Source organism: Anser brachyrhynchus, assembly GCF_964034855.1.
Source record: "Anser brachyrhynchus genome assembly, chromosome: 15".
Taxonomy (NCBI): domain Eukaryota; kingdom Metazoa; phylum Chordata; class Aves; order Anseriformes; family Anatidae; genus Anser; species Anser brachyrhynchus.
The window spans coordinates 10,421,877-10,442,461 of NC_137733.1; the positions used below are offsets into that span (position 1 = coordinate 10,421,877).

At 39.4% G+C, this 20,585-nt stretch overlaps 1 protein-coding gene across 8 annotated transcripts; it reads right to left on the reverse strand.

Moving 5' to 3' along the window:
- On the reverse strand, positions 1–20,215 carry USP42 (ubiquitin specific peptidase 42). 8 transcript variants are annotated; one of them, XM_080556538.1, is made up of 20 exons: positions 20,075–20,215; positions 17,567–17,785; positions 15,747–15,984; positions 14,811–15,011; positions 13,550–13,660; positions 13,287–13,389; positions 13,059–13,126; positions 12,831–12,901; positions 12,227–12,309; positions 9,948–10,059; positions 9,446–9,586; positions 9,154–9,254; positions 8,555–8,693; positions 7,150–7,887; positions 6,682–6,770; positions 4,547–6,046; positions 3,766–4,058; positions 3,132–3,214; positions 2,498–2,540; positions 1–921 (listed from the first exon to the last, which is right to left on the reverse strand). In XM_080556538.1, the coding sequence occupies exons 3-20, from the start codon at positions 15,973–15,975 to the stop codon at positions 881–883; spliced, it is 4,146 nt and encodes a 1,381-aa protein (XP_080412664.1). In that variant the 5' UTR covers positions 15,976–15,984; positions 17,567–17,785; positions 20,075–20,215; the 3' UTR covers positions 1–880. The 8 variants fall into 8 exon arrangements, with proteins under 8 accessions (XP_080412664.1, XP_080412666.1, XP_080412667.1 ...); XM_080556540.1 differs by having other exon boundaries at positions 17,567–17,684; positions 20,075–20,213; XM_080556541.1 differs by lacking the exon at positions 20,075–20,215 and adding an exon at positions 18,691–19,267 and having other exon boundaries at positions 17,567–17,684.
- Between the last annotated feature and the right edge of the window lie 370 nt (positions 20,216–20,585).

Genomic DNA, 20,585 nt, shown 5'->3' on the forward strand with positions numbered 1-20,585 from the left:
TTAAGACAAGTGACGCTGTATTAAAAAGTGTAATAAAAACATATGGAAGAGTATACAAATAGTCTGAGAGATACATTCAGAACTGCATATTCTGATCATTGTTCCACAGCGTTGAAAACCAGAACATTCTTCCGATCTTGAATAGAATTAAAATGTGAAGTAAATTAGTTTCTAGTGTCAGGCGTCACAAAAAAGATGAAGCTCTTGCAAAACTCCTGTTATGTGAGAGCTTGTGAAATCTTAAATAAGTCTTTAAATTAAATATACAGACTGTCAGTTGCAAATTTTATAATTCTGTGGTTTTCCTGGTTGTTCTTGCACCAGATGTCTATCTTGGAGTAACATTACATGAATAACACACAATCAACCTGAGTCTGTAATTAAGCAGCATTTGAGATGTTCTATTCCAGGGCATTGTTTTCAGTGAGATATTTACTTGGTAATGTACAATGTTCAGCAGTTGTAGAAAGTTTCCACCCTTTTGGATTAGAAGTACATTTTAAAAAAGAAAGTCTCAAGTTAAAAGCTAAAAAAAAGTTCTTTCATGGTAAAAGTCTGTACAGACGTTTGAAGCACCACTTATGATTGGGTTTTGTTTTGATGGTAATTTTACGGTATTGATAAATTTTAAGTAAATTTTTGATAGTTTATTTTGATAATGTTGAGTCATCGGTTCTGAAGGTAAAAGGTGGTTGGTTTTGACCATAAAAGGTTGGTTTTGACAGTAAGAAGACATGGGGTTTGACGGTAAGAAGTTGTAAGAAGTCGTTGGGTTTTTGATGGTAAGAAGTTGTTGGGTTTGACGATAAGAAGTTGTTGGGTTTTGATGGTAAAATGGTTGGTTTGGATGGTAAAAAGGTCATCGGTTTTGATGGTAGGTTTAGTTTGAGTACTGAAGGCTTCCATCAGTAAGCTCTGCGTCTGAAAGACAAAAGGAAGAAGTGTCATTCCCTGGTGTGTTACTCAACATGGACCTATCTGGCTCAGTGGTTTTCTTTCTAAACAGAAAAGTCACAACCCTGCACACGGCTTGATCTGCTCTGTGACTACAGGATTGAACTGACTGGAGAAGGTGGCTTCCAAAGCCCTCCCATTAAACTGTTGCTGCATTTCAGTTCTACACTAAAATTGGTGAACTGTACAGAATATTAGGACAAAGCTACCTACTTTAATGGCAAATGGTAGACCTTAGGTAAATTAAATTTATTTGAAGGTTAGATTGGACAGCATCCTTGTTTTACTAGTGATCTTGTGGTCAGCTGACCAAATCCTAGCCACAGAACAGAAGCGTTCAGAAGCTTGCTAGGGAGAACACTTAGGAATGCAGGAATTTAACTGCTTTAACGCTACTCTCTCTCTCATGTATCTGGATTTTCCTTAAATCACAAATTATCACTAGCTATCCTTGTTAATTTATTCAAAGTAACATGAGTCCAGGTGAAAAGGCACAACCTAACGAGTCCTCAGTTGGTCCTAGTCTGTCCCTAGCTTATTTGAGAGGTTCAATGTTGTAAAAAACAAACAAACAAAAAACCAAACTGTTGAAGTGGCCTTTTTTTCAGATTAGATTCCATCATTCAGAAAATCCTGTTTAAGAGACATTTTTTCTCTTCTTTGAAAGACTGACCTTCCCCAAAATGAAACTAATTAATATCTTTAGGCTTGATTAAATACTTGAATTCCTCAATTTACCAAAATTGCTTTGCACAGCCCTCCTATCCTGTTTATGTTGCAAGCAGCGTATCTAAATGGGGTACTATTGTATTTATCAACGAACATCACTTTCACTTATATAGCCCAGTGATCTTAATGCCCCGGACTTGTGGAACGTATGCAAGACATTTACTTTCTTCCTATACTTTTGACTGGTTTAGAAAAACGAGTTTGCCATCTGCTGGCCAGAGAATTCATTGAAGCCCAAAGAGATTAGAGCAGATACATTTTCTTCTGTGCTGCTCCTGATTTATCAGCTAGAAGAGATACTTACAATTTAGTACAATCAGGAATCTTTTGACATTAATATCATAAAAAGTCTGTTTTTGCAACACTGGTATTTGAAAGACCTCAGTTCAGTCCCTAATTTTGTTCTTGATAATAGGACAGATTGTATTAAAGTCTGCAAGAATGTGTGAACAACCAGCCTCCCCTCCACGTGGTATTTTAAGATTAAAACTTCTGGTCGTCCAGGTCTCAAAACACAAACATGCTTTGCAACAATTGCACTTCCTCTTTATCTTGAAGAAACTTTTCAGTGCCAGAATCTACAGACTATGGCAATTTACTTCATCATTAAAACCAGGTAGAATTTTTGAAAATCTCTTCGAAGACTTAACTTCTCCAAACATTCTATAAAAGGCATTCAGCTGTAAAGCAAGAAGATGAATTCCTTTCTTTCCTATGCCAGAATGGCATTTTCAACAATGAACAGGTTTGTCACTGACTGTTAACTGGTTAAGTTGTGTCTAGGTGTAAAATGTATAAAATGTTAAAAACTTGCCTTTGGATAGTGAACTGTCTTCTTCAGGGATTACTTCAGTTATCTGTAAGAGGAAAATAGATGATTGGGGGGGTTGTTTGTTTTTAAGAACGGATGCAGTCTTGCCAGTAATTTAGCTGGTATTTTTCAAAGTGAGCTTTTAGAAACTTTACAGCTCTGTTGAATCAATGTGTCTCTAACCCTACAATTAAACCAAATAATGCTAAAAGATGCAGCAATTTATCTTACTGCAAGTGCTTATTAAAATATCTGAGTAACTGGGACTGTGGCTTCATCTCAGATACATATATATTTAATACTACACACTTCTGCTCTGGAAAAAAATCATGGAAAATGTAAAATTTGATTTTAGATGTTGAATTTGTCGCAGTGTGCAATCTTCTTCATCACAAGATTCTATAGCTAATTAAACCATATTATCTACTGAGAGAGCAAGATTATGACAAGAACAGCACAGAGTTCAGTGTGAAGCCAATCGGGAGCTAAAGTCTGTATTTAGTTTTCTGTAAGGAGATGTACCAAGATGGCTTTTTTATACTAAAAATTGTTTCATCAGCCCATTTCTCTATATTCTTAAGCCTATACTAATAGGAAAAAAAACCACAAGTAGAACAATAGCAGGAATTTAACATACTCTCCAGGTGTTAAATTGCAAAGCGTCCTCTGGAGGATTAATAACTGTGAATTCAGTGTGCTTAGGAGAAGGCAGATCTACATCTGAAACAAAAATATTTCAGTATTATCACCAACTTATGTTACTCTGAATAAGCAGTCAGCACTGTTTCTATGTTATGAAATAGCTGAACATAGTATGTTATTCAAATGAATTATGCAGGCAGGTTTTTTTTGTTTTTTTTTTTTTAGGAAGACTGTGTTTCACTATTACATTACTAGCCTGTAAGCCTCATGTCATCGTCTTCCATCTTGACTACTGAACCTCCTTTCTACCTACAATATTCTTTTCCAAGATACAGCTGTCCAAATTTATTTTTCCTAGTTAGTTGGACTGAATTTAATAAGGCATCTTGCATCTCTTCCTCTTGTTTGCCACTTAATCATCAAATCAAATTAAAATTATTTCTCTTTTAACCTCTTTTTTTCAGACTTTCTTTCCTAGTGGTCATTCAAAAATGGAAAAAAAAAATAGTCTATCAACTTGTTCTTAAATATCCATGCAGACTGTTCAGTCATCAAGCATTTAAAGACCGTTTTAAACACTCTCTGTATTAATAAAAAAGGAATCCCGTAAACATGCTGCAGCTGCTTACCTTTAATATACTCGTTGGATGCAATGGAGCTGTATTTCTTGCTTTCACCTGCACTGGAAGGCTTCCCTTCCTTGTAAGGTTGTTTACTGCCCTCGTTTCTGTATTGCTCACAAAAAGAGCCATCTGGAGGACGGGATTCTTCCTTCTTCTCCCGTGTTTTCTTCTGGAAACGAGGATCTAAGTATTCCAAGAAGCCTTTCAGTTTCCTGATGTGTTTCTTCTTTTTCTTCTTTTTCTTACGCTTGCGATTGTCATTGTCAAAGTGGAGCACAGAGAAATCCAAATCATAAAGTCTGAAGGAAACATGCAAGTTAAAAATAGAAAAAAAAAGATGTGGCACTTGATGCATATATGAAATTTTATTTATTTTACCACAGGTGATGATTTGCGGCATGTCAGCTATTTTGTGGTACTTTGTGCACATGTAACTTACTTTAGATGCAGCAAACTTAAGCCCTCAGATTGAAGGACGATAGGTCCTGGTTTGTACACAAATCATTAACAGTGGCTAGCTCTGGAATATGTGCAATTAAAAAAAAATGTTTTAACCTAATCCAGAATGGTGTGCAGATATGATTACTAACTACGTGGTCCAAATCTAGTGTTCTAACACAATTCAGCAATATCTTTCCTATCTTCACTGATCAACCTAATAACATGATCCCCAGCCAGATTATGCTATCAAAATAACTTCGAAACTATGAAAAAAAAGGAAGACATGAGAAACACCCAGAAAAGAATTAGGAAAAAAATTGCTGATTATGCTGGAATCCTTGCTTACTTGTAATCCTTCTCTCGATGTTTATCTTTAGACTTCTTTTTCTTCTTGAACTTCTTATATTTTTTCATTTTTTCATCACCTAAAAGCTCCTTTTCTATCTTTCTGCGTTTCCTTTCTATTTCACTTTCACTACCTTCTGCACGAGTATATTGTCTTTTTCTGTTTCTTTCTTTTTCATTTTTCTGGGGAGAGTCCTCAAAATGACCTGACACAGGTGGAAGTGCATGTCTTTCACGAGAATATTTTTCAGAATGTTGCTGAGGTACTGAGCAACGATGTAAGTCTGCTCTGTGGCTGCTAAAGTGATGTACATCATCTTCTCTCGAGAGGGAACTGTGAGGCCATCTGCTTTTGTAATGATAATCCTTATGTGACCTGCTGTTGTAAGCTTGACTCAATTTGTCAAAGTCTTTATCACCGTGAGAGAACTTTCTCTCTCTACTGTCTCCTGTTGCATGAGATGAATAGTAATCATTGTAATATCTACATTTTTCCCATCTCCGTGGTTCATCTTGATAGTATCTTTCTCTGCTCCAAGTTCTTTCCCCTTTGGAATGGTAATATCTATTCCTATCTTGTTCTGATCTTCCTCTGCTTCGAGATCTGTACTTTGAATATTTTAGTGATCTTCTCCCATTATCAGGGCTGTTTCTTTCACTATGGAAAGATCTGTACTTGCTTCCCTCACAATACTCCTGCTTATGACGATTTTGCTTAATAACTTCCATGCTGCGAGAGCACCTTCTCTTGCTGGAATGACCATCTGTTTTGCTTCTGTTTTGACTCTCCTTCTCTTCAGTATCAGAATGTTCCCTCTTTCTTCGGTAATGCTCTTTGTCAGTTTTTTTAGTTTCATGTATCTTTTTCTTATCTTTTTTCCTGTGCATGGCATCTTCTTCCCATTTTCTGTCACCAAATTCTTCATTTGGTCTGGAGAATTGGCTTTCCAAAACTTTATCCAGCTTTGTAATAGACGAGTCATTAACAGGTGGTACCTCTACATAGTTATTAGATATGTCCTTTGTATCTTGGCATTTATCTGTAACAGCTAAGGAGGAAAGATTTTTAGAACTACATTCACTGTCAGACTTTAGAGAGGAAGTTTGCCGCAAGTTCTCATCAGCCTCAGAAGAGTCTTTGATGTACAAAATATTTTCTTTTGAAATGAGTTCAGGTTCTTTTGATCTTCTTGATTTGTCTTCGTCTCCACGGTCCTCAGATCGGTACTGTTCAAGGAATTCATCTTCAGTATCAAAGCATCTTTCCCTAATCTTGTGCTGACCATTGATACTGGGATGTGCATTATCAGCTTTTGTTATAATACTTCCAACTTCTTCTTTGGTAGAAATGGTTTCAGAATCTGATTGAATAAAAGGATTCTCAGCCTCACAGCTGAAGTCAGAAGGAACTTTCCTGGATTCTTCATAGACCAATAGTGCTTCCATCACTACAGTTTCCATAAGAGCATCATTCTCCGTAGACTTCTGAGGTCCCGGGACACTGCACAAAATAAAAACACATTAATATTAAGAGTAAAATCTTGTTAAGTAAAACAACAAAACAAACAAACAAAAAACAAACTCACGACTGCAGGAATACTCTAGAAGATATTCCACATAGAAACCTATCTTGTGATCATTACACCTTCTTCAGCTCCCAGAGAAAGTGTTTTTTCCCCTCTTGCTTCTGAAACCATTGCAGTAAAAAACCAAACACGTGTCTCCTTCCATGTGCTGCTCTGAGTAATAGCCAAAATATCCAAAACCACTATATTTGCTCTCCCCACATAGCTGAAAAAACAACAGTTGAAACTTATTTTTCTCTCTCTCTCCCAAGAATTTACATTCACATATCCTATGACTGAAAAAAAAAAAAGGAGGGGAAGAGCCAATGTTTCTCCAGACAATGGAGAAAAATAGAAAAACATTCTATGAAGAAACAGAAGTTCTCCATGAGGCACCAACCTTTATCAGAGTAATATGCACAGTGCTGATCGTTAGTTCTGTTCATAACACTGGACATACAGTGCGGAATTCTACTGATTTAAATCCTTCCATTAAATAGTATTAATAGACAGACAAAACCACAATGAACTTCCATAAATTCTTGTTTTAATCAGACTGTGCTCATTTTACCTTATTTCCTCTGACAAGCTGTTCAGCTGGCTGTCTGTGAGGGATTCTAAGATTACTTCTTGAGGGACTGGAGGCATAGCTATAGGCATCTGCAATTAAAATGCACAAGTCAGCAGACAGAAAAAATACTATTTGTAGTAGTACTGAAGACTAGTGTTGTCAGAATTTCTCCATTAAATGCTAAACAAGACCACTTTGAGTTATATGCATTATCTACACTTCAAACATAACCCCAACTCACCCCCAAAAATCTACTTTATGAAACTTATGAATTTTTATCTCAGCTGACCTTAAGTTGACAATTTCTAATGTCAGCTCAGCTCTGCAAATTCTAATGGGATAATATCACAAAGTGTAACAATCAAATTTGTGCTGTGTTTTCCCAGTATTTCACAGGAATTAGGAACATGATAATACTCCTGAATACATCATAGGTGATAAATTCTAGATGGAGCAAACATAACTCACTGTTTCAAGCAATCCATTTGTTTTAGAAAAGAACATCTCAGAAGGTTTAACAGGTTCAGCTTGGCAAGTGGAATCATCAAGTTTCAGTCCGTTTTCTTTAGATTCATTAACTAAACTAATAGCACCATTTAGTGAATCATTTTTTGGCAGCTCATGCTGGGATCTTTCTTCTTCAGCATTCTGACAGGAAGAATGGGAATTCTGCAATGTACGGACTACCTTTCCAACCAAAATTCCATTAGAGGATATTACATTGCAATTCCTTTTAAATAAGCCCTTCGACTCCTCCTCAGATTTTCCTGAAGATTCTGCACCGTAAGGGACTGTGTTATCAGAGCTGAGTTTAGGATTTCCATTCACTGCTGGCTCCACGAAAATTTCATCAGAAACTTCTTGTTTGGAAACATTAGTAGTAACTGACATAGTTGATGGATTTGAGGTAGACTCTGCTGCGGTGGAATTTGTAATTGTGGATGAAGGAACAGCCTTGTTGAGATCTTCATCCTCCACAGCACTGCTAAGACAGTCAGGCTGTGACACAGTCTGACGAGCAGGCAATTTATTGTGAATACTGATAGTGATCTTCTGTTTTTTTGATGGGTCAGTAATTGAAGGCCTGGTAATTGCCCAGTTTTGAACACAAGCCGTCGGTGGTGCTGAAGATGGTCTTTTTAGGGTGACACCAATGGTATTTGGATCCTCTTTTAAGGATCCATTTCCATTTAAACGACTTGAATTCTGTATTTATAAAGAAGAAATTGCACGATGGATTAATGCAAACACTAGATTTAAAAATTTTAAACAAGAAATTCTCCTAATTCTACAAATGGTCTTAACACCTAAAAAGAAAAAAACACTGCCCTTTATACATAAATGCAAATTCAATAAGTGTATTTAATTCCTGCTTTTGGTTTACTGCATATTGGTATCAAATGAGCATCATTTTTGAAAACCATCCAAACAACTTAACATTATCTAAAACTATTCCCAAACATATTTATTTTCCCCTTTAAACATACGCTGAAAAGCCTGGAATAATTGTTCTGGTGCTCAGGAATAAGACAATCGGTTTTCACTGTCTTAGCTAATGTGACGCTGATAGGAAAAAAAAAAGTCCTCTTTTAAATGATTCAAGGATTAGTACACTCAAATTGTCAAAGAGCGTAGCTCTCTGTGCTTTAGAAAGCTGTCTTGGAGGTATAAAGTAATGAAGTAGCATGGCTGCACAATTCAGCAGTAGCCACTGTTTGAATGACTCTGGCTGTAGCATGAGGGCTGTGAAGAAAGCTGCAGCGTGGGAAGGAAAACAAAACTAAGATGCTGAAAAACAAAAAACCCCACACCAAACCCCAAACACCCACTATCAGTTTGGTCCATTATTTGCCCTCCCGCTTCCCTAAATTACCTTAATCATATGAGGAGGAAGTCGTGGTCCCATAAATCCAGCCTGCTTACTATTAGCCCCCCGCTGACCAAGGAATGAACGGGGATAAGATGGTGCTGGTAAGTAAAAAGCACGTTCTCCAAGTGTCAAATCATAGCGCCTTCAGAAAAGAGCAGTGATCTTAGTTTAGTTTTTCTTTCAACCTACTCTTGGATTAAATCCCATCCTATAATTTTATAGGAACAGTTCATACAATATGGAAATATTCTATACACAAGACTTAACCAGGACTACAAACTGAAAATTAGATAACAGTCTTCCTACTATGACTATCACTTTCAGACCAATAACTCATTCTTACACCACAGATGACCTTAATTTCTCTTCTCTAAATTAGCCACCTACAGATAACACATATATAGCAATTTACACAAGTGCTGCAGTTTAAGGCCAAGCAACAAAAGATAATAAATGACACAGAGAATTTCAGGTTAGACAGAACTGAATTATACAAATAATAATCTTTTCCTAGGATAGAAAGAAAAACACTTGCAAAAAAGAAAAATATCAATAACAGGAAAGTAAAACCCTTCTGAACACATTTTAATATTTGTTATTACCTGATATAAAAAAGTAAATAAGCTTGCTGACCAAGAACTGTTTTAATGTCAGTACGGACTACATTAGCATCATTCATCTGATACCAAAGTCCATTACCAGCCTGCAAATAAAGACAACGATATCTTTAGATGAATTGCATGTTTTCCAAATGAAATCACAGATAGGAACAAAATACACACATATCAAATAAACATGTAACGAAATCTTTTTCCCTAGAAACACTAGTTATAGTAACATTTTAATTGGTTTGCCAGCACAACTTTTACCATTAGAAGTGATGTTGACATCTACCTTTATGTAGCATACATAGTGTCCTGCGTGACAGTTGATACCATTATGCACCAGCACCGCATATAAGGCATAGAGGAGTGGTTCTCCAATTGATTGAGACATGTAGGCTCGAAGGTCCAAATACTCTGGGTATTTTACCTCCTGAAGAGAGACCAAGAAGACATAAAAATTATCACAGAGTACTTCGTGGACTAGCCTGAGAAAAACACTTCCAAAAAAACACAGACTAGAATTATATGAATATGTTTCTTGATTAATTAAAAATAAGTCTTCCCATAAACAACGTTTAATAGTAGAAGTTGCAGAGAACTGTTTTCAGATGAATTAGCCTTCTCAGAGGAAAGCATATGGTTCTTGTCAAGCAGGAACTTTATTGATATTAAGAGAAAGAATAAGCCATAGTTGTTAGTCTACAATTATTGTCTGAAAATTTTAACAACTTTCAGTGTTGGAAGATGCCCCATTACATAATGATAAAGTTGCATTACAGAGGTAAATATACCTTGTTGATCTTTCCACCTGTGAAATTTGCAAATCTTTTCAGTGATATTGTGAGAACATTGGAAGAACGGTGTATAGTAAATCTCTTGGATGCAGGAACCATCTTTTTACACCTTAAAAACAAGCAGAGACAACTGTTTAAAAGCATCTTCTTTTTTTGCCCTAAAATCAAACTAGTTTTAATGTCTCACACATGCTTATGCTATTTGAATGATATTTACTTGCATAATATGTTTTTTTCTTTTCATAAATCCATACACTGCATTTCAGGTTTGTTAATACAGAGAAGATAGCAGGATATTAGAGGACAGCTCTACAGAACAAAGAATAAAGGAATAAAGGATTTAGAACATTATCTTTTGATAGCCAAGCAAATGTCTGAACACGTATTTTTGTTACGCCAAAAAGGTAAGTTTTCCCAACAACTCATAGTGTAGGGAACAGGAATCTCTTACAAAAGTGTATCATGAGATTGTAAGGCAAGGTACCATTTCTTGGTATACGAAAGTGGCTATTTGAACTCAAATCCTGGATACATTCTTTTAGCTTTCAAGTGAAATACAAATACTGAAAGTGGAACAAGAGAGCCACAAGAGAGCCTTGGTCCTCAGGACTAGAAACTGCAAATAATTTCCAAAATAGATCAGCTATCAACATCAAAAATACAACAGAAGCACATGGTCATTCTACAGGAGGGAGACATTTAACAGTAATAAGTCTTCACATACTGAGGTTGTCTGGAAAGACACTGAAACCATCTGCAATCCTTTAAAACAAAATAGTTAAAATTAAGTTTGATATATTGCCCACTCAAAGGTAGGACCTACAGTGTAAGCAGTGAAATTTAACCACTAGCCCAGAGAACAACTGAAACTGGTCAGTTTACATCAAGAAAAATACTGTTGATAGCTAATAAATAGAAAGAATTAAAGTATCTCTTTTTGAATTCTGATGTCAAAATACAAGCCAGAGAATTCCAAACCCATAGAGAATGCCTATGAACAAGAAAGACTTCCCCCTCAAAAGAAACAAAAATCCAAGTGTTTTATAAAACTCCACAAAACTTGCAATTAGATACAAAGTTTAGAGGCAGTCCTCTTTATTAGAAGAATTTATGGTAGAAAATAACATGTAAATTATGAAAAACTTAACGTAGTAAGATAGTTTATCAGCAATGGAAAAAGTACTGTACATATGCAAGGCCTTTCCTTTTAAACTCACAAAAAGATGGAAAATTCTGGCTTTACGTGTTACTGAACCAATCACACCTCAAAGAGCACATTAATGAAGGACCATGCAATTCAGATGTGAGGTGCTTATTACAGTTTTTCTCTTCCTCAGACATAAGTTATGAGAATCCTGAATATACTACATGTGGCTTTCTAGAATCCACAGGCTAAGATGAACCTGGGATTAAATTTCTTTAATAACCTATTGAATGTTCTTGATTCAACATACTAATTTACTTAGTTTCCAACAACAAAAAGTGGATACTGCATTTTTCATTTAGGGGTCAGGCATGAATCCTACAGAGCTGAGCCTGGCATTCCTTGCTTTTCTCAGTGTACGTTTGAATAACAACTTGTTGTGCCAAACCATCTTATACAAATGTTCAATTGTTTCTCAAATACGTAGAAACATTTTACATATTGATCAGCATATAGAGTGCCTGAACTCAATATGCTTTCCCTGAGCACGCGTTAGGCCTTAAGGTAGCTCATTTCAGACATTAGTCCGCAGGTTTTACAGTTCAAGAGCTGTGCAAGACGCTGTTTAGTGAGCCAGCACAGGCTGCTGACATTAATTATCACAGAGCCAGCTTGCATTCACTGAGACTCAATCTAACTGTTTCACAGTGAACGCTAGGACCTTCAGGAACCTGCTGCTGCCTTCCACTCCAAATCATTCTGCATGGCTCCTTGCTTTAGTACACCACTATTTACTGGGCATGTCTTTTAACTTCTTGCAATATGAATATTTCAGCATGCAACTACACACCTAGGAAGCTTGACAAGCCATGGTGCAGACAATACTAGGAATAAAAGTGCAATATTAGCTAATAGCCACTCTTCTTATCTTTCTAAAACAAATGTAATGTTTTCAGGTTTGGGATTATTTCAGTGCATCAGTTGTTTAAACAAAATGAAGCATCAACAACAACAACAACAACAACGAAGCTGTGTCTCCTTATTTCTAAATGAAAAGATAACTTATGCTCTAAGTCAATGCAATATATTGAACTAGTAGCTAGTATTAAGACATAATTAGTAATAATCTTACTTGCTACATTTATAGCAATTCTCTCCATCCAGCTGTTCAGGTTTCACAAATAGTTCTAGAGCTCTGGTAACAGATGAAACTGCCTAGAGGAGCAAGAAAGAAGAGCATAAAGTCACTATAAATTCAGAATTCCAAAGATGTACTAGTAGTTTATAAGAGAATCTTACTAATACATGCTTAAGTAATCTACTACGAGCACTGTGAAAAAGGAGGCAGAAAGAGCATGCTCAGCATTTACCTCACTTGGAAGTCATTTTACTTTGAAACAAATAATTTTCCAATAACAGCGCCTATAGTGTGCTTTGTCATCAGTAATGGAACAATCAAACCCATCAATCTAACAATTAGATGTATATTGAGGTAGAACAACAACAGAAATATGACAGTATCATAATTTGTGTAGATATAAAATTCTTTCAGCTTTAGCCCAATGCAAATGTGGAGACTATTTATATGGATTCCACAGAAGGACGATGTCCTAACCACGACCAAGCTCTTATATTTTAACATTATATGTTTGTTTGTTTTTTACGATAAACAAGTTTATTTTAGAAAGTTATACATGTATTTAAACATCATGAATCATATTTACAAAACACCTTACCTTTATATCCAAAGTGATATCAAGAAATGCCTCATACGTATCCGAAACTGCTTTGCAATTCAAGCACTTTACTGGAAGCAAAATATAAATGCTTAACAATACGTGAAGGAGACTAACCATCCAAATTCAAGTTGTTGATATATACTACTTTAGACAAACTACAGGCTGCTCTCTGTATCGACAAAAGACACAGATCAGTTCTAAGGACAGGAATACTTTTAAAAGTACCTCTTGATCTTAGAAATCCTCCAAATATTTGATGAATGATGGTGGTTGCTTGAGAAGATCTGTCCAATCTGGAAATAAATTATAATCAGAGCTCAGAAGATTTAAGGCACAGAGTTAACTCTTCAAAGAGTTTTATGAAAACCAAGGATGTAGACTTTCATTTTTGATAGTAAATAAAGGACTAAAAGGTGCTAGAGAACATATAAAAGTGAATTTGTTTATGCTTACTTGGTGCTTCCATTCAAGCATGCTTTCTGCATAGCATCAACAGTATAGCGCAAGAATTCGTGTGCGTCTTCTTGACTGCCAAAACGGAAATGTTTTCCTATTCCTAAATAAGAAGATTATAGTATTTACCTCATTTAAAAATGAAATAGTTCTCGTATTTCTAAAATCTCTCTTCTTTATAGTGTTAAAACCATTTATACACATCAAATAATTATTTGAAGATTACAAGATATCGAAAAAGAAACACATCTGAAGCCACTTACGTCTAAGATCATTGATAACACGTGTAGGCTTGATGGCATCAACAGTGCAACACAGGGCCTGGTTAATGTGAGTCTCCATTGTGCACATCATGCAAAAACCTTGTTCACGACCTGAAGAGTGAAAGAAGAAAGCATCCCAGTCTAGCAAAATATACATAACTACAAACATATAAAGAAAAATTAAACTATAGATACAATATTCGCTTTCCTTGCTACATTCTATTCTCCCGAGATGCCAGTGTCCCAACAGTCTTGTAACATTTCATTTCACAAAACTTTACAGAATAAAAATATCCATTAAGCCTGTATTCAAATTCATTTTCTGATGAGAAATCTAAAAGACTACTGCAAAGTCATGTTTGTAAAGGCTGACAGGAATGTGAACTCCACAGGCTGCAAAATATATGAGGAAAGAATATTTGACATTGATGATACAGCATTAAGAGAATGTGTGTTATTTTCAGCACAGTGCTGTCAGGTGAGCCTCATGATACAGAGCTACGAGTCCTTTGGAAGAAAGGAAAAATTAACGCATGTAATAGTACTTCTACCCTCCTTTTTTCAACAGGATTCATAACTGAAACAATTTCTACATACAGTAAGAAAACAGTTAAATTTCTAGGTATCAATACAAAGATACCAGGCTAGAAAGCATACAGGTGCCTTTGTAAAAACACACATATACAGATATGACAACAGGATCCTAGGGTTAAATAAACCGAAGTATAACAATGAAATTCAAAGAACACAAATTCAACAGTTTAAAAAATACAACATTTTATTTAGGACAAAATCAGTCTAGATTTTAATACAGTCCCACTAAAATTTCTAGTCAAGTTCATAAGAGCTCATATTGCTTTCTACTTTTTTTTTTTTTAATTAGTTCAACAAAGAACATACCATTTATTGTAGTGCATTATGGAATCTAGGCATTGAAGACTAAAGATCTGTGGTGCCAACATCCTAAATTTTATTGCTTTTCTACCAGCAGGAAGCCCAAATGCCAAATGTTCATTAAAGGCCTTGCTTTCCAATGCACTTCATTACTCACATGAAGCAAGAAATTATCCTTTATTTTTTATTATTAACATGGTGCATTAAATGCATTCCATATGCTATTCTGAGCCCACTGCTAATACAATGTTCAAAGCTAGCTTCTACAGGTAAAATCAGACAAGTAATTTTGTCTCACAGAATCAGTGCTGTTCTTTCACCTTCAGAGCTATCCAACAGATTTAAAATACTGTTCGAAAGTACTCACATGACTGGTTGTGCTCAAGAGAAAGCATGTAATTGGCAAGTGGGGGTGTGTAGGTCAAACATTGTAGAGTAGAATTAAGAAAACATGTATTGCCAAGATTGTACAGTCCAACTCCAACACTTTGTGTTTGTTGCCAATCCATACAAATCTTCTCAGGTGGAAAAAGAATTCTTTGCGGCGGAGCAATTCCATCATTAATGACTGCAAGAAAGTTATATTTAAAAAGAGATTTTGTTTGTTTGTTTCTAAGAAAGGTATTTAAAAAATACTATTCTGCAGGAGCACCTAGAGGAACTAGCTACAATCCAAAACAGAAAAACTTATTACAGACAGCTTTAATACCGCCAAATTCAAATTGGCTGGTCAACACAATGTTTTGGAAAAAAAAAAAAAGTGTGTTCAACCATTTTAATTTTTCTAAGGCAAGACTAACTGCCATTCTGATTTTAGTAACTAATGCCAAGTGCCTTTTCATCTATAATCTTTAACCCGATTAACTCAACTACAGTTTTTTTCCTTATTATAACTTAAACCACAAACTTATACTTGAAATTATATGGTAATAAATGCAAGGACAATGTAAAAACAAGTAACTAGCAAAGACAGTAGATATCAGACCTTTTCCTGAGCAACATTATCATTCAAAAACTTGTGAATAATGGAAGCTGTGAATAGCAACAATCAAACACTTTTCTTTGCAAAACAGAAAAGACATGGATGAATCTGTGTATTACAAAAAGCTCCCCGTATTTCGCTGTCGATTGTAAATATATCGAAATTAATTTCTATAACATCAGTCACTTCAGTTGCCTTAGAGGACTCCCTTTTGAAGTCTTTATTCACAGTAGTCCTATTCTCTATCAGTGTAACAAGTATGAACTGCATTTTCTACTTTTGTTTTGAGGAAAATGGAAGCAGGATAAAACATGCACTTACTTAGATCTCTTTGGGCAAAAGGCTTAGATTTTTCAGATGATCTACAATAAATTGCACCTCCACGTCCTTGGGCCACAGAGACTTGGTTAGAATCTTCTGCAGGTGGTATCCGGCCCCAGTTTGCAGTGCGTGACTTCATTTTTTTAGTACGCGGTTTCTTGGATTTGCCAGACCGCCTTGAAGATGATTTTTTAGACTTTGAAGATTTTGGCTTGTTAACTATGGTCATTGTTCATATCTGTGACAGAGACAAAAGTTCTGGTTGACGTAAGAATATCAAAAAGCATTCCAAGAAGAAAAGAATAGTAGAAGTCCTGTCACTTAATCTCAAAGAAATAGCCTGAAGAACTAAATATCTGGTATGAATGGTTTAAAAAGAATCCCCAAACTAAACACACAAAGTAAAAATTTCCATCAAAACTCTATCCATATTACTTTTAGCTTCTACAGAACTAGTGGCTGATGTCATTTCTTTCACTTTCACAGGATTTTAATCCATTACAACTCTGGAGTCTTTTTAATATAAAAATGTAGATGACATTCTCTGAGGGGAATCAGTTATTTATTGCATTTTCTGAGTTTTGGATAATATTACCTATTATCCAATAGATAATTGTTGCAATTATCTATTGCTGGCATTAGTAATGGAACACTTACTTTACTGCCTGCGTTTTTCTGTTTCATGTGCACAAAGGTACCTACATTTTGCTGCTACTTTTATTCTGTTTTCCAGGGCTCACCCTCTACTTCGCTGTCTACTGCATCAGTCATGAGGGGCTTCTTGCGATTCTATAATAAGCCTAGCTTTTAAATGAACCTTTTTTTGGGCATCAGTTTGTGATAGCAAGTTAATTTGTGAGGGCTCCTCAGTCTACATCATGAGGTCGTTTTTTGCAGGCCAACAGGAGCCATAAGTGGCGGTACATTAAAGCCTTGGCATGTTGAGATCCAAGAGGAGAGATGTTTGGCCCTCCTTTTCACTCCTGGGAACCACATACCTCAAAACACACAGAGGATGGGATATATCTCAGAAATATTGGGAAAGGAGAGCATAAAGATGTTTGTAAATGTATATCTCCCTGGGCTTCTTCTGGTTCTCCAAGAAATACTTGCTTGGATATAACTCTGGCAACAGCACTTTTGGTATTTTGCACCTATCACATTTAAAAGCCCTACGATAAACTGAAAAGTTAGACTAAAAAGCCTCTGTTTCAGTTCTACTTTGCAAAGTTGTACATTTTCCTGATGCAAAACAACAGGGGAACGTAAGCTAGAAAAGGAAATGCTGAATGTAAAACAAAACAAAAAAAACCCTCAGCCTTCCAGGACAAAAGGCAATAACTGATATTAAGTCCTTTTTAAAATGCTGATTAGGTTTCAAGATGATACCACTTTAAATAAGTGTAATTGTGTGTGCATAGTCAGAAACTGAATAATTACATGATCAACTTCTATACTTAATTTTTTGTTACTGTCTTACTTTAGCACACAGAGACTTGGTACATTTAGTGAAACCACTAACCTAATGGAGGGTTTAAAACATAAGCTAGTTTGTTATACTGAAATGACTGAGAGAACAAAGCATAAAGTGTTTTCAGATTTATAGTACAACTTGCTTGCTATCGATTAAACTTAGGACAGGTTAAACAAAGCACAGTAAATAAGAAAACTCCTAGTCCCACAACTGACAAATTGTGTGCAGAGGTTATAATTAGAACTTTTCCCTTTACATTTTTAATCTAAAATTAATTTAAAATCCATTCTATACACACTTGCTATTTCTGAGAAAATAATACACAAAACTGAAAAATGCATTTAACTGAGAAATGAAGACATCCTTGTCCTATTGGAAGACTAAGGTGACAGCTCTTGGGCTCAGTGATTTTCAGACAAGATCCAGTCTTCAAATTGCAGACATCAGTGACATCTCCTTTTTTTCTGATTGAAAGGGAAAATGTTTCAACAACACATTGAAAACATACTTGAGGGCCAAGAAACAAAATCAAGACCGCAGTGAGAAGGAAAACAGAAGAACATTACTGAAAAAAAAAAGAACAACAAAAAACAAACTTGAGCTTTATATTGACCAATGAGATAAGCCTTACACATTTTTAAATTTATTTTTGACAATTGATTGATGCATTACCAGATATTAAGTACTATTCAACAGCAAATATTAACAGTAGTAAGAATAAGTCAGATCGATCACCACTTTTTCAAAATACATCAATTTCTAATTTGGATATAACATCTCTCTGACAAGGAAGCAGGAGAACTATAAATACTGATACTGTTTCCTCTCCCAATGTTCCATATACACATTGATGCTGTTCCTACACAATTCTGAACACAAATTTATGTTGACATAAGCATCGGGTGTTATTTCTCTCTGTTTGCCTTGATAGACTCTCCTCCTGCCCACTGAAAAGTAAACTCAAGATTGCAGATCAGTTAAGACAGTTGCTATCCCCCCATTCAGAGTTCTGCAGCAGCACTGTTCAGATTTTTTCAGCAGTCTCTTTACAAAACGGTATCACTTATGACCTGGTTCTCAGGAAGTACACGTTTGGCCTCCGCGTAGCAGAGAGTCAATCACAGCTTGAGATTTTGTACAAGATCCCATTCACAAAACTGAGTTTAACCAGGCAGCAGTCATCATGCACATATCTTATTACAAAACAAACATTTGCAGCAGCAGTTGTAAAAAAAAAAAAAAACAAAACACACGAAGAACTAAACAGCAATAAGCAGCAAGAGAAAACTGTTATGGCATAGATATTAAGACCACGCGTGAGTTACAAACTGCCGTTCCATCCTCCGAAGCTGCTGTAAGCTAGAAAAAAAGGAAATAAACACCCCAAACACACATGTCATGGTGCTTGAAGTTTCGTTAAAGAATAAACCAGCAACCAAGCCAGGAAATAGAAATTAATAGTCACTTTACCCCGAAGTGGATGCCGGTTATGCACAGAAAGCTACTGAGCTATTCTGTGCTGGCAGGATTGCTGCCGGGCTGGCCGAGGAGGCGGCGGCAGCTCCCCGGGGCCACAGATCCTGTCACAGGGGATGCCGGGGGTCTCAAGGGGCCGGGGACAGCGGGGACAGCGGGGGCAGCAGCCGCCACCTCAGCCGGGGCCGCCTCCACAACTCGCCCCGAGGGCCTCGGAACGCCGCCGAACTCGGAGCTCCAGCGTGAAGCCTTTTTAACCTCGCCGTTGTGCTCACGGCTAGAACTAGAGCGTTTCCTCCGGCGTGTGTTTGCCGTCGGTGCCGGATCGGCCCTCACCCCGAGCTCTCCCTTTCGGGAGGGCTTTGGGGTCGGGGTTTCCCTCCCGCCGCCGCCGCGGGCAGGCCCCGCACGCAAGATGTCCGCGCTGGGGAGCAGCATCTCGCCCGCGGCGAGAGCCCGAGGGCGCGACGCGAAAAAGCCCCGACATGCGGGCGAGGCGGCGGGGACACGGCTCCGAGGGGGCCGCCGCTTCGCCCCGCCGTCCTCCTCCCCTCCCGGGCCGCCCCGCCGAGCCCCGTGCGCCTCAGCTCAGCCCCGCGGCGCCCTGCCCAGCCGGGGCGTGCCGCCTCAGCGCCCGCCCTCCCGGTCTTTTCCCTTCTCCGTTCCCTTCTCTTCTCCCATCCCTTTCCCTTCCCGCGCCTCCCGGCCCGGCCGGGCAGGGCTCGCCCCTCGGAGCGGCAGTGGCCATGGCAACGGGGTGGAGAGGGCGGCACGGGGCTCGGCGGAGGCCGGGACCCCCGAGGGCAGCCCAGGACCCCCGAGGGGAGCCCGCTCCGTGGCCGGCCGGCAACAACGGCATGGCAGTCGTGGGAAGGGGATGGAAAAGGGGAGCCAGCCCGCCCGCAGAGGAAGCAACGCCGGGTCCCCGCGCCGGCAGGAGGAGGAGGGAAAGGGAGGCGGCGGGAGCGGGGACTGCAGGCTAGGCACCGCCGGGCAGGGGCCGGTCCCGCCGGCCCAGGGGGTGGTGGCGGCGGAGGTGGCGGCGGCGGCAGCGGGGCTGATTCCCCCCGCCGAGCGCTGGGGGCGGCGCCCTGCCCCGCCCGGGGGTCCCACCCCCTCCGGCTGCCCGCCAGCCGGGAGGGCAGCGGCCGAGCGCGCCCGGTGGGCTGGGCAGGGCTGGGCCGGGCCGGGCCGGCTGCTCCCGCCGGCCGCTTCCCTTCCCCTTCCTTTTTCCCTTCCCGGGGCCGGCCCCTCCTCCCGGCCCATTGATTTGCGGGCAGGGAGCCGCACGCGGCGCTGCCGGGCTGTGCCAGGCCGCCGCCAGGCCCGCCGCTTCCCCCCCGCCGCCACCACCAACCCCCCGGCCCGGCCCCATTACCTGGCTCGGCCCCGCTTGACTCGGCGCTGCCGGGTCCCCCTCGCCGCAGCCCCCGCCTCAGCCCGGCCCGCTCCGCCTCCTGGTACGGCCCGTCGGGGAACAATGACGTCCCTCCGCCGGCCTCTTCCATCCGGGGCCCGGCGCCGGCCGGGCAATAAGCGGGCGGGGGGGAGGAAAGGAGGCGGCGGCGGCGGCAGGGGGGGAGAGGAGAGAGAGAGAGAAGCGAGCTCCTCCGGGTCACACGGGGACCAGCACCGCCCCTGTGCCGCTGCCGGGAGCCGCTAGAGGGGGCTCGGCGACCCCCGGTCACGGCTCGGGGGGCGAGGAAGGCGGCGGGGAGCCGGGGGATGCGGGCAGCCCGAGCCCGGCGCGGAGGTCAGGGGGCCCCGCTGCTGGCGGGGAGCCCCCCGATCCTCCCCGCGGGGCCAAAAGCCCGGCCCCTTCCTCGGCCGTAGCTTTCCCGCCCGGCTCTGCCTTCCGGGCTGTATTTACCTCTCTCCGATTTATCGCC

What these genes read in the sequence shown, in the direction of transcription:
- USP42 (XM_080556538.1), bottom strand. Translation starts at nt 15,975, where the DNA reads ATGACCATAGTTAACAAGCCAAAATCTTCAAAGTCTAAAAAATCATCT. An exon ending in AGGATTTCTAAGATCAAGAG is followed by an intron (nt 12,902 to 13,058) that starts GTACTTTTAAAA and finishes TTTTGCTTCCAG; the next exon opens with TAAAGTGCTTGAATTGCAAA. An exon ending in TTCCTCCTCATATGATTAAG is followed by an intron (nt 7,888 to 8,554) that starts GTAATTTAGGGA and finishes TTATAAATACAG; the next exon opens with AATTCAAGTCGTTTAAATGG.